At 43.0% G+C, this 12,987-nt stretch overlaps 1 protein-coding gene across 1 annotated transcript in view; it reads left to right on the top strand.

Moving 5' to 3' along the window:
* The first annotated feature begins 1,373 nt into the window (after positions 1-1,373).
* Positions 1,374-12,987, top strand: part of LOC104513306 (BPI fold-containing family C protein-like) — a 13,312-nt gene continuing 1,698 nt past the window's right edge. Inside the window, exons 1-13 of the mRNA XM_010156621.1 lie at positions 1,374-1,479; positions 1,869-1,980; positions 2,107-2,235; positions 3,077-3,232; positions 4,024-4,087; positions 4,891-4,951; positions 5,868-5,959; positions 7,419-7,592; positions 8,170-8,223; positions 9,543-9,713; positions 10,155-10,222; positions 11,538-11,580; positions 12,390-12,453. Of these exons, the coding sequence (XP_010154923.1) occupies positions 1,374-1,479; positions 1,869-1,980; positions 2,107-2,235; positions 3,077-3,232; positions 4,024-4,087; positions 4,891-4,951; positions 5,868-5,959; positions 7,419-7,592; positions 8,170-8,223; positions 9,543-9,713; positions 10,155-10,222; positions 11,538-11,580; positions 12,390-12,453 (1,294 nt within the window). The remainder of the gene's footprint in view (positions 1,480-1,868; positions 1,981-2,106; positions 2,236-3,076; positions 3,233-4,023; positions 4,088-4,890; positions 4,952-5,867; positions 5,960-7,418; positions 7,593-8,169; positions 8,224-9,542; positions 9,714-10,154; positions 10,223-11,537; positions 11,581-12,389; positions 12,454-12,987) is intronic.

The raw sequence follows: 12,987 nt of genomic DNA, 5'->3' as shown, positions 1-12,987 counted from the left end.
GTCAGAAAGTAAATTGTCTCTGGTTATTGGCAAGTAACTTGCTGGCATTGTCCAGAAGATGGGTGTCTTTAGGAGCAGGTTCTCTATGTGAAGAGTGACCAGGCAGTGGGGGGGCTCCCTGTTAATTGAAGGATCACCCCACAACCATACATGGATTGGTCACCCCTGGCACATAATACATATAACTGGTGTAGTTACCTTGACTATCTACCTTGTCCCACCTCAGAGGTAGACACTGAATCCTGTAGTTCCACGAGGAAGATGAACACTCCCCCCAAGGCAATTTGTTTTTAAGATAGGTGGGATGTGTCCCTCCCCACTATAAAGGTGACTCTCTTAGATGAAAGATCTAATTTTTGAATGTCTCTAATGAAATAAAACTAGTCCATCTGAAGTATATTGGGGAAAGGCAACCTTCTGTGAATTACAAATATTGTGGTTTTGGTTTTTTTTTTTTTATCTTGGACATTAAGTCACTGTCCCAGGCTATGAGTATCCTCTTAAAATTTTCTGAGATAGAGAGCAGAGGCCATTGCTGGTGTTAAGGGAAACAAGGCACTAGCAATACTATGTAAACCACTAGTAAAGGCACTTACGTTGATTTATTAATCTGTTCTCATAACATACATCAAACACTGAATTTCCTACCTGTGAATGGGCAAAAAAGAAGTGATTTAATGAGAATGAAAAAAGCAAAAGTAAACATCCATGTGACCATGAAATTTGCACTGAGAGCTTTTGAATGCATTTATTAACGTGCAGACTAGGGGATATGAAAACACTGCCTGCTGGAACTGAATTATTTTCTTCGGTTGACTGTTGAGAGGGATCATAAAGGCCTTCTCAAAGTTGTGGCTAAGATCCTGATAAGTGGCTCCTAAAGTGGGAGTATCTGTGTCTGTAACTAAATGAGCTGAGCAGGTTTTCCAACGTGCTAAGACCCAGTGATGACTGTTGAATCACCAGGAGGCACTGAGAGCTCTCTAAATTTGGGGAAAAATAAGCTACTTATTTCACTAGCTAAATGGGAAAGAAAAAAAGAAAACCAGCCTAAAAATTCAATGCCACTTCCCTTTCAACAGGGTTTGTCCAGGAGGATGCATCCCAAGTGATTTCCCCACTCCCTGTGACAGTGAATAGGCTGATTTTTCTCTCTACCCCAAGGAGCTCTATTTCCCTAACAGTCTGTCCAGAACAGGTCCTCTTTTCCATCACTGCTGGGCTTTCCGCTTTATCCATTCTGGAGGGAAAGCTGGTGTCAGAAAAGCTCACTCCAGGGCGGGAAAAGGGAGTACAGCCACCACGTGACATAGAATGAACTTCTGCTATCAATATAAGTTTTTATTTACAGGTCCTGTAAAAAAGTGAGGAAGATGGTGAAGATTTGCTGTTCTCTCCTCCTCTTAAGTTTGCTCAGTGGGCAACTCAATGCCAACCCTGGACTTAAAGTGAGGATCACCCAGAAGGGGTTGGAATATGGTATGTGTGACTTTTTCAAGATCTGGTGGTGGTATTGCACTGAATCCTGGTATGACAGGCATCTTGGGAAGCCACGGCAGTGGAAGGAAATGTCCTGATCCCAGGCTATAAGGAAAAGGAAGGTTTAAGAGCACAGTTTAGCAGATACAGTAAGCTGCTTGACAGCATTGTACATCATATCAAGGTTCATTTGATTTCAGATATTGAATCAGTTAGTTCAACTCTTGCCATGACTAGGAGTGAGATCTGAAATAGCACCGCTGGGTCTCAAATGAGATACCCTCTTCTTTCTGACTCTGTCTCCATCCCATCTCCTAAGACAGAAGCACATAACTATAAACTCCCAGGCACTATCAAAGGCAACTGAACTGATCATTGTTTTCCTGTAGCCAAGGAGGTTGGGATGGAAATCCTGAAGCGGAATATGGAGAAGGAGCATTTCCCTGATTTGACTGGCTATGAGAAATTCGGGCTTGGTAACGTCAAATACAATATCTCAGGGTAAGTATTCTGTCTGGGGGAAATTTGTGTTTGACTGACACTTGAATCTTGTTTTGTGTTCACCCTGACTTGTGAAATATAAGCCTTTCTTTTTCTTTTCTCCTCCCTGTCTCCCTCGTGCTCTAGAATACACGTGGCTGCTGTTGAATTCCCCAGTGCTTCCATCTCCCTCATACCTGGGACTGGGATAAAACTAGTGATTGGAAATGCTTCTCTAACCATCGATATGAACTGGAATATAAGGACCTGGATGTTGTACGTACAGCCTCATGTGTCCTGGGATTTTTCCTGATAGAGAACATAAAGATAAAAATGCAAAGCTTAGTTTCTCTTGTGACCTTTTCATGGCAAAGGTGCTCTTTTTAACAGGTAGTAGCAGTAACCCAGGAGTCCCAGCTGGGCTGGTGGGAGACAGCCCCTGCCCCCTCAGCCATGAGCACTGATAAAGAGCCCATAGCTGAGAAGCATCCCTGCGAATAGCAAAGGACTGATGCTCTAGCTGAGTGCTGCTGTTGTCCAGCCTGCCAGCTAATGACACATTTAGAAAAATGGTAGTACAGTGGATCACAGCCCAGTATAATAAACCCCCACAGTGCAGCTACAACTGTTAGAAACCTCCAAGAGTTACTGCCTCCAAGAGATAGTTTAAAAGCTGATGGAAATGAACACAAATAGCAATATCCTTATAGATCTATTGCCTGGGAGGGGTGGGGGGAAAGGCACATTTGAGCATTCCAGGCCCTGACATGGGTTTGTATGGACCCTCCTCAGACACCCAGTAGAGCTCTCTTGCCCTACCTTCTGTCAGGCATATCCCAGTTCCCTCTGCTGTGGGTGCAGGTCTAGTAACTGGAACAAAATACTTTACAACAGTGAATTATCTACTTTCCCAAATCCCTCATTTTCCAAAACTCCTAGCTGGAAATTTGTGTAGACTACTCAATTCTTTGCAGACATATTAGAATCCAATTTCATTATGAGTGACACAATAAAAAATATTCATCTTCAGTGAACAGAAGAGAGTCCATTTAAGAACTGAGTCTTGAACATTCATTAAAATAGTTTTTTTTCATATATTTATTTTTACTTTATGCAGCAAAGACAGTGGAAGGGGCACAGTGTACATTTCAAAGGTGTTTGTTACTGCAATCTTTTCAACACCCCTGGATAATACGGGTCATACATCAATATCACTTACCAGCTGCCGGACAACTTCTGGTGATATAGATATCAAGCTGAATGGAAAAAGTGGGTAAGTGAGAGTATATATATTCTGGAGAAAATAGCTGTCAGTGAATAGCACAAAGGCAATTTCACAAAATAAAGCACCTATTTTGGTGTCTGTAGGCATGACAAGTGAGAATCAGGGCCCTAATCCAGTGTTAAATTGGCCAAATTTGACCACTGCCCTTATATTTGTGCACATTGTCCCGTGAGTAGAAGATAAATACAGCAGTTTTAGTCAAATCAAAAAATCCCTTGTTCTTCTTCAGCACCCACTTTCCAAATACTGCTCTACTCTTCATCTCTAGGCAGGAGTTACAGGTTTGTACTGTGCTTTAAGTAATACTAGTCACAGCGCTATCAAAGCCGAACAGAACAAGAGTGCTGTCACGATCTCATTGTTTTCTTGTACTTCTCTCACTGTCCGAGTACAACTCTTGTCACCTGGGGGTTGGTTGGTTTGTTTGTTTGCTGATTTTTACTTGTGATGGAAGTTCCTAGTGCAGAGACTATGTCATGGTTTAACTCCAGCACAGACTACTTATTTATTCTGTGTTTGTACATACGTGATGGTGGTAATATGAAGAATTCCTTATTCATAAAGATGAACCTACCCAGGCTAATTGCTGAGATGCCTAGCGGTGAAATCATCTCCATTCAAATGGTGGCTCTCCGAGTGTTGTTACATTTCAGAGAACTCCCTTGTGTACTAGAATATCACACTCCGAGGCCATTAAATTCATGTTCTGTGGAGATATGTGATTTCCTGTTAATGGCTGTAGTACTTGACCCCTGAATTGCTTTCTTCCTTTCCTCTAGCTTCCTGCATAACTTCTTTATCAAGTATCTGAAGAAACCCATTCACAGGACCTTGGTCACTAACGTAAGCCTTTCAAATTGCGTAGGGGAGGGGTGTAAGGAACACAACTTTCACAAGTCAGTGCTGTGAACTTGGCAAAGGAAGAACTAGAAAAGTAATATAGTCCTATTCTGGTCTGATCAGCACAGTCACTGTTTTGCCAGCCAGAAATGCTTCCAGATAAAGTGCCAAGTTCATGGCCAAGATACGGACTAGTCCACTAGCTAGAGGCTAGTCCAAGACAGCAGTAGGGGCAGAAAATACAGATATTTTCCCATTCTAATGCAGAATAAGCCTCTGCCTGTGTACCTATACGCATCCTAGATTTTGAGTAATTTTTATGCTCAGCAGCCAAAACATATATTAGGTGATACATAGAGATGTAATATATCGTCTGATAGTATGACATATTTAAACTTCATCCTATCAAAGAGGTGAGTAGTGCTGTTGATAACTTGCCCAGGGCCTCTGAAAGGAGGCAGAGCTTGAGATGGCTGTGGTTCTGCCCCAGGACAGCGATCTCTGGTGAGCCCCATGTGGGGACCCTGTCACCTTCCTGCACTACTAAGGCTGTGGTTTTGTCACCCCCAGGTGACTGTTTTTGGCAACACCTCACTTTGTTTCCTAAAGGCAGCTCTGACATGGGATATGCTTACATTGCACCGGGTAGAAACCTTCAGATGGATGAAGAAAATCTAGTTCAGGTGTTTTGACGAGCAAATGCTTCAATGTATGTCACATAGGCAGACAGAGTGGCTAGCACGCAGGTAAGAGGTGCTTATGGGTCCGTGCTTCTCAGGCCATAACTTGAGTGTGCTTTCATACAGTCATGTCCCAACATCAGATCTGGGATCCAGTTGATAGATGAAGAGCTCCAGTCACTGAATGGTGAGTCACTGGTGATATCTTTCCTTTTGCTCTCCTTTCTCTCCTGTTCACTGAAATTCCACCGTTTCCTTCACTGCAGCTGGTCAGCAAAGCCTCCAGGAGAGATATCAGACCCCACAGTCTGCCTGCTCCCTTGCTTACCAAACCACGGTTAAATAAAGGGAGTGGTACTTGGACAAGCAGAGGATATTTCTGAGAAGCCAAGGGCTTGTGCATGTGACAGCATGCACCCCTGTTGACAGAAATGCCACTTAGAGGCCACACAATGCTGATGCAAAGAGAGTTTTCCCTTCCCTCCCACGCTGAGTCCTCCTGCACACGTAGCACTTCACAAGCTGAAGCCTGCCTGGAAATTTAAGTCTTACTTGCCAATTTTTCAGACTTGCCAGCGGCAAAATGAAAAAGTTCTTTTGTAAAAAAGCTTCTTGGCTTAACTATTTTGGGTTAGATTTGCAAGAGTTTAAGGCATCTGAAGTGCTGGGCAGACACCATGTGCAAAACACAAGTACCGAAGCAGATCAGGCACCCACCTTCTCTGGGAAGGTATTTGCAAGTTAGAGGCACTTTGGATGTTAACAGAACTGCTTGACAAGGAATCCCAAAACTTCCTTATGCCCTGAAGCACTGGCATAGGCATTTCCCTTTTTTTTTTTTTTTGTTTAGACCAAGTTTACTTTTCCACAATAACAAAACATTAGACAAAATAAAGTGCTTTAAAGAAGGTGCCTGTAGAAACAATGTCAAGCCTTAGGTCAGAATGCATGTTAGGAGGTCCCTGGTTGTTTTTTTTTTCCCCATCCTTTGGAAAAACTTGTGTCATTCTACTTCAGGAACGGACTTAGTTTTAAGTGTACCTAAAATTATTTCTGTGCTTTGTGTAATATTGGGTAATCTGCTTTATCTACCACCCTTACAGTCCTAATGCCAATTGATGATTTGGCTGCAGTAGACTACTCCTTAAATAGGTTGCCAGCAGTATTCCGACCATTCATTGACCTGGACTTAAAGGTAATTACCTGTAGTGCTATTTACCAAGATTGCTGCGGTTTTTATTATTGTATGATCCACTTTGTAACATGATTGCTGTTCTGAACACCAGGACTCAGTATCTGAGAAGACAGACCTCTCAAAGTAATATTGCATTTGCTATTGTAATAATTTTTAACAATCCTGTTGTAAAATGAATTATTTAAAATCCACAAATTTTTTTTAGTTGCTCTTGGATTGGTTATAGCAAATAGAGAGCAGGAAAAGTTGACTAAGCAAGTTAGAAGAAAAAAGAGAATGGGAAAAGAGAAAGGGCAAAGTGTTCAACTACATCCTTCTCTCGCTGTTGTTTAATATCTGGGACTTCTTTGTTCAGTCAGTCAGGGAAGATTGCACATTGCACTGACTAGATGTGTCTGCTGTCAGATGAGAGGAAAAGAAAGGGCAAGACTATAGGAGCAAGAATTAAGCTTCTAGCACCTTGAATAGAAAGACAAATGATGCTTGAAAAAGCATGGGAGCCCAAGAAGTACTGCTGAGTTTGAAGGCCTGGAAGTTTCTTTCAAATAGAAACTAAAATCAGACTATTTCCTAATTCTAAAATGACTTGATTGTCATTCTGTATAAGGTGATTTTGTTGAGGGTAGTTGTCATCATCATAGTATCTAAGATGTCTAAGTTTAAGATGCCTTGCGCTAGGTGCTCTATAAAGGGAGAACACACAGAAGACATTTGAGATGAAACAAAAAGGGGAAACTAATGAAATGGATAAAAATCTTAACCCCTGAGTACTTTCCTCACTTTACATCAGTTTTACCTTTTTTTGTTGAATCTGGATGCATTTGGAAGTATTAGATCTGCAAGCCATGGCTAATATCATGGGCAGTGGAAAAGACAACATAGATGCTTTTAGGATTGTCTGACACAATTTTCCTGTCTCATAAGCATTCTTTTGTCTGCACAAGCAACCAACTTGCTTCTGGGTAGAATAAGGTGCTGATTTTGATCTAGAAAGACCTCTGGTTTTAGAGATCTATTTTGTAATTCAGACCATTGATTAGCCCTAGGCAGCTGTTCTCAGATTTAAATTCCTGGAGATGGGAAAAGGAGAAAATAAGGCTTTTCAATAAGGACCCTTAATCATACTCTTCATGCAGCATGTAGGCCCTTAATTTAGAGGCTTTGTTCTCTGAGGTGGTAGGCTGTCTTCAGTAGGTGATCAGCATCTCAAAAAATAGACCTCGGGTGTCATCTGCGAAGGTGTCCCACCTCTGGAACCTGTCTTCACCACCTGCTTGGAAGCACCAAGGTTTCTGCTTCTTCACCAAGGTTTCAGAGTGTACTGCAAAGTCCATGTGCTCACTTATACAGCAAACAAATAGCCTGAGCAAGGGAAAAGAAAGAAGCATTAATTGTGTGCTGTCATGTTAAAGTCATATTTTGACTCTGATTTTTTTTTTTCTCTGCTAATACCTTTCAGGGGATAGTCTATCCAGCTGGAAACTATACTGGCCCTCCCTACGTGGCAGCTCCCTTCACTATCCCAGACCGAAGAGACTCCATGCTCTACCTTGCCTTCTCCGAGTACTTCTTTCAGACCTACTCATTTGCCTACTACACCGCAGGGGCCTTCAACATCACCATTGCAGAGGAGGTGAGTAGGACACTGGAGAATGGGGTTAGAGGGGCTCAGGTCATCCAAGATGGGCTTTGACTTGCCAGTTGTCAGGGTGCCAAGTTCCACTGAGCAAGGTACCAAGTATTGGCAACTTTGCCACAAAAAAATAAGGTTTTTGTAGGCCTGAGGCATAGACTTTTCTGAGATGGACAAAGGATCTACTCTGGGGAACTTAGCAGCCCCAGTGGCTGTTTTCTGCAGGTTCTTCACAGACTTAAAGTACTATAGATGCCACGGAAGCAAAGCATATGTCAAAGTACAATAGATGTGGCATGGAGGCTGGCAGACTTGGCTAGCCTGTCTCTAGGAGGATAAGTCCCAAAACCTATAGATTTCAGCCCAAACTATAATGACTTTAAGCATTTGTTCTCTCGGGAAACATTTTGGCATATATTATTGGGAATCAGCTTTAAGTATACATAGTCCCTTAAGAACATTTCTGAGAACAAAAGATACAGAATCAAAACTTCATTGAAATGCCAGTAATAATGCATTTAGACAAAAGCTGACCATGAAGATCAAATCTGGTAAATTTTTCTTTTTCTTTCTCCAGACTTGCAGCTATTTTAACATAAGCACAGAGATATTTGGCAGTATCATCCCTGAGGTGAGTATCATTATATCCACAAACTCTTAGGAAACCACGTGGTGAGTGTGTCAGGCACCCACCCCACCACTGTTGTATCCCAAAGGCTTGTAGGGCCGGCACGGTTCCTGCGCTGGAGAAGTGGGCACACATATGCCTTGTAACTGCAGAGCATATGGACCTTGTCACCTCCCGTCCCCACAATGAGCTGAATGACTTGCACTGTTACCAACCTTGGCCCATAACCTTGCACATCAATCTTTACTCTGGGCACTGTGCCCAAGCCACAGCTGTTCCCACCTAAAACCAGCTCCAGGCAGGAGAAAGCTTCCGGTTGAGAGTCCTGCTTTGAGAGACTTCTGAGGGGGCCTCAGCTTAGAACTAACATCTTTCCCCTGCCCAAACCTCCAGAATTGTCTTTGCTTCATTGCTAACTTGTGACTGACTAGCAGAAAGGAATCCAGGAAAGACCTGGGAAGGTACTATAGTGGCCATGTGCAGAAAACCAAGATGACAGATGGGCAGGAAAGATTACATCTAGGGAACAGACAAAGCAGATTCACAGGATTTCCATTTATTTTAGGTGGAGGAGATGAATGTAACAGGACAGAGAATATGAGCATACATGGCTTCCACCAGCCTTCTCAGACAGAATGAGAAACGAAACATAAGCATGAGACCCTAGGCCTTGAATGTGGAAGTTGGATGAAATCAGACTCATGGTTTGAAGAACTTCACATCCGTGTCTGCTCCCCAGATGATATTTAGTTCCTCCCTCAGAAATCTAAGAATGCTCCAGGGACGGTCATCAATCATATGGGCTTCTCCATAAAATGCCATGAGCATTGATGCTAATAACTCTGTTCTAAGTAGTGACCTTGAGGAGCCGACTCGCTATTCAGGTCATGGACAGAGTGAGGCTCCTCTGAGGACAGTCCAGAGCAGGAATCTCTCTCCTGAAATGGGTGAATCTCAAAGTGAATGACTCCTGAGCCCTTTATTGTGTGACTTACTTAAACATCACATTCATGTTCCATTCCTTCTCTATGTTCATAAATGAGTATTTAATTTCTCTCAGAATTATACAGAAGAATTCATATTCCTGGAGTGGAAGGAATATTCCACTGCATTCCTGATGTTGCCAAGACTGTTAATTTATCACCACAGGAAACTTCTACTTCCTGTTTGCTTGGAAAAAATCTTATGTTAGCAGCTGTCCTTAACTTCATCTTAAGGAACTACTTCAAAATGATTGCTTCAAGAATTAGAAAATGCAGTATTCTCATCTATTCTACAGGAAAAAGCATTTTTCTCTCTTTTTTTTTCTTGGAACCTTACAGGTGGCCAAATATTCAGTTACACCCTACCCAGTGATGTTGAAGCTAATGGCTACTGAAGTGCCGATCATCAGCTTAGAGCAGGATTCCTTCACAGTGGAGATTCAGGGCTCCATGGAGGTGATTGCTGTTCTGCCAGACTCGGCCACCCAGTCGCTGTTCACAATGAACATCGTAAGTACCACAAACAGGGTGACTTTTAACTCAGGGTTAAATGTCTGTGTTCCTTCCTCCTGCTAATGCTCTGTACAAGAAACAAGGTGCCAGATTTATTGTACTTAAACATGCAAATTCCCCTTAGTCACAGGTGGTGCCTATATGGCCTCACTTAACCTATGGGTCATTTCCATGGTAAAGAACATTTTCCTATAGATGGACAAACGTCCAACCATACAGAGACTCTGATTAACCAAAGTTTTGTTCTCTGGAATGACAGTTCTGCAGGCATGAGTCATGCTTGTTTATTTAACTGAGATTATCTTTGATTAGTGAAATCTCATTACCCACATGGGAAGATGATATTTCTGTATTTGTGACTAATTCACAGCAAGGGTCCTGGTTTGGTTTTTCTGGGTTTATTTTTGTCTGGTGACCCATGGTTTCTTTCTTCTTCAGACAGCCAACACCAGCGTTGCTCTGAATATATTTGACCAGAAATTGATGGGCTCCCTATGTTTGAACAGGTAATTCAGCATGGGTGGAAGGGATTTCCAGTGATTTGGAAGCATTAGCAATCCCAGCATTAGCAATTTAAGCACACAATCAGACAACCATAATTTAATGAATGTGTTTCCCTTGTGAGTTCATCTGCATTAGATTTTCTAATTCTCTATGTGGCTGTACTTGTACAGTTTAGAGGAGTCAGGAAGCTTCTCTGCAACAGCTCTGTGACAACAATCCCCCAAGGGACTGCCCAACAGCTGTGGATTGCTGCAGGACAGTGGTCTCATTGGACTTCTCTGCTCCTGACATCTACTCTCCCCTCTGAGCCAGATAAATGAAGTGTGCAGGGCAGTTAGGATGCCCATGAATCATCTGAGAGCTTCCGTCATCCCTTTCCAGCTGGCAAGATGCAACTGCTTTCTAGCCCACGTGTGCCAGTAGGAGAGTGCAGAGGGGCCCAGGACATGGTAAAGAATCTGGACCCCTGCAGTTCTCCTATGCTGCTATTCTTACAGGAGAGATTCTCCAGCTCAGGCACTGCAACTCCCGAGGGTCAGGAAGCTGGGGACCAGAAGCTTGGGACTTCAGACATCTAACATGTCACTTTTTATAAAGAAAAGCTCTACCAGGACCTCACAGCTGGGAACTGGGACCTTGATGTCACAGAGGTCCCTTGGGAAGACAGTTACAGGGTTAAGAATAAGTTTGTCGGGGCACACAGATGTTAGGAATTCGAGGAGGATAGTGCTGTTAGCATTTTTTGCAGCAACATTCAGAGAGAAAAATCTAGAGTGTGCTGAGAGCTGGGATGCTGGTACTGTGGAAACTCAGAAACCATGTTTTGAATACATGTTTGGATACTAGCATGTGTACTGAGTATGTATTTGAGTTTGGAAACAGAGACATTAGCAACACAGCCATCAGCAGCAGTACCATATGATGAACAGAATTTTTCTTCCCATCCCAGTAAGGCTCCACTCAAAGGATTATGTAGAAGTACCAAAATCCTTGCAAAATAACCTGAGAGCCAGCAAGTCCTTAATGCTAGCCCTGGTAAAATCAACTGTCAGTGGGACTTCCAAAATGCAGCACAGATGGAGATGCGCACTCGCATTGCTGGCTGCAGCCCTCCTAGCATACTCCTTTTGCACGCGTGCTCAGCAATGCCCTGAGAAAATCACCTTTTTCCCTGCGAGACAGTACGGATTGTGTAAAATATATTGCTTTCAAAGTCTCTTTATGGATGTTTCTTATGGCCTGGAGCTCTACAGCAGTGACTGGAATAACGTGTTTCTCCTTTCTAGTGACTCATCTTGTTTCCTTTCTTTCCCTCAGGCTCCAGTTCTCCCTAGCCCACTCCAATGTTGGTGTTTTTGAGGTAAGCAGATAGTTTAAGCACATAGGAATTGCAAACCAGGAATATCAGTGATATCAAGGCTAAAGAGTAAGAAGTTAAATTTTATTTGTATTTCTAAATCATTTGGCTTCATTGCTGGGTGGCTCTTTTCCTCTCTTCCGGCAGCCACCTCTTTGTTATGGACTCAAAAGTATATTCTTTGGGGCAAGTTAGTGCTCTGAAAATGAGATATTCTGCAGTTTCCCTGACTGGGGTATGATATTGCATCAGCGAGCAGAAAGATCTCACGAATCATCACAATGGGGACCTGCACTCCAGCAGCAGACGGAGCAGTGCGCTGTCTAAGCGATCACAGGCACTGCATGTGGTGCTCATCCCAGGTGCTCAGAACTACAGCAGCGAAAGGGAGCCAAAATATGAGTCTCGGGTGCCTGAAACTGTGCAGTTGTAGGCCTACAGGGGGGAAAACCCTGCCTCCGCAGAGAGTCATTTAACTCTGAGTAGAATCAATCTGTTCTGAGCAGATAAGGAGAAAGGTTCTGGTCCTGCTTTGCTATTGGTGATAAATTATCTCACAAATAAAGAAAGTCGGCTGTTATAAGTGAAAAAGTTGTCAAAGCATGATGAAAGCCATTTGCATTTTGTACCTCACTTCCTTTGCGTCGTTCCAAAGACTGAAGATCCAAAGTTGACCTGAGCTTATGACTCTTTCGGGCCAAATGAGAGCTGAAAGTTGAACACGAGTGTATTAATTCCATGGGGGATTAGGGCATGACAGTTCTGCTGCCATCAGGAAGTGATGGCCAACTCCATTTTCTTGTCTATGGCAGATCTCACTTCTGGAGAACATCCTGTCTTACATTTTGCAGACTGAAGTCATTCCATCAGCTAACGGTAAGGCTGTATTTCTACACTAAAAGTTAAAAGTTTCCAGCAGAGTGGGTAATTCTAAGAACTCCTACTGAGTTTCTACTTGGGTTTCCCATTCCCATTAAGTTGAATGGGAAATGACCATCAGCCAGTCAGCAGTGGAATGGGGGAGACTGATCCGTAGCGGTGTAAGTATGCCCTCTTGCTGACACTTTTCTGCAAAAAGGGCTTGTGGATAACTCGTAATTCATCTGCCTTCACCTCACTCAAGGTGGCCCTGATGCATCAGAGAGAAGCATGTCTCTCGGGCCTGCACACCTGCCAGAGGCCACTGTATGTGAGACACATTCCCCTTTCTTAGACCAGCACAAGGCTTTGGCCTCTCATAGGTCTTATTTAAGACCCTGGAGGGAAACAGCTTTGTGTCATCCCTCTGTACCGGGATGAACATCACCTTCCTTAACTGAGACAAACGGAAACAGGTTCTAATGACACTAGAGCTGTACTAACAATCCCCTGGGTCACTCGGGACAAATCACTGAGTATGTAATGTGTAGA

This window comes from Eurypyga helias, unplaced genomic scaffold (genome assembly GCF_000690775.1).
Source record: "Eurypyga helias isolate BGI_N326 unplaced genomic scaffold, ASM69077v1 scaffold8210, whole genome shotgun sequence".
Taxonomy (NCBI): domain Eukaryota; kingdom Metazoa; phylum Chordata; class Aves; order Eurypygiformes; family Eurypygidae; genus Eurypyga; species Eurypyga helias.
The sequence above is the reverse complement of the archived record's forward strand: the minus strand, read 5'-3'. Positions and strand labels throughout refer to the sequence as shown.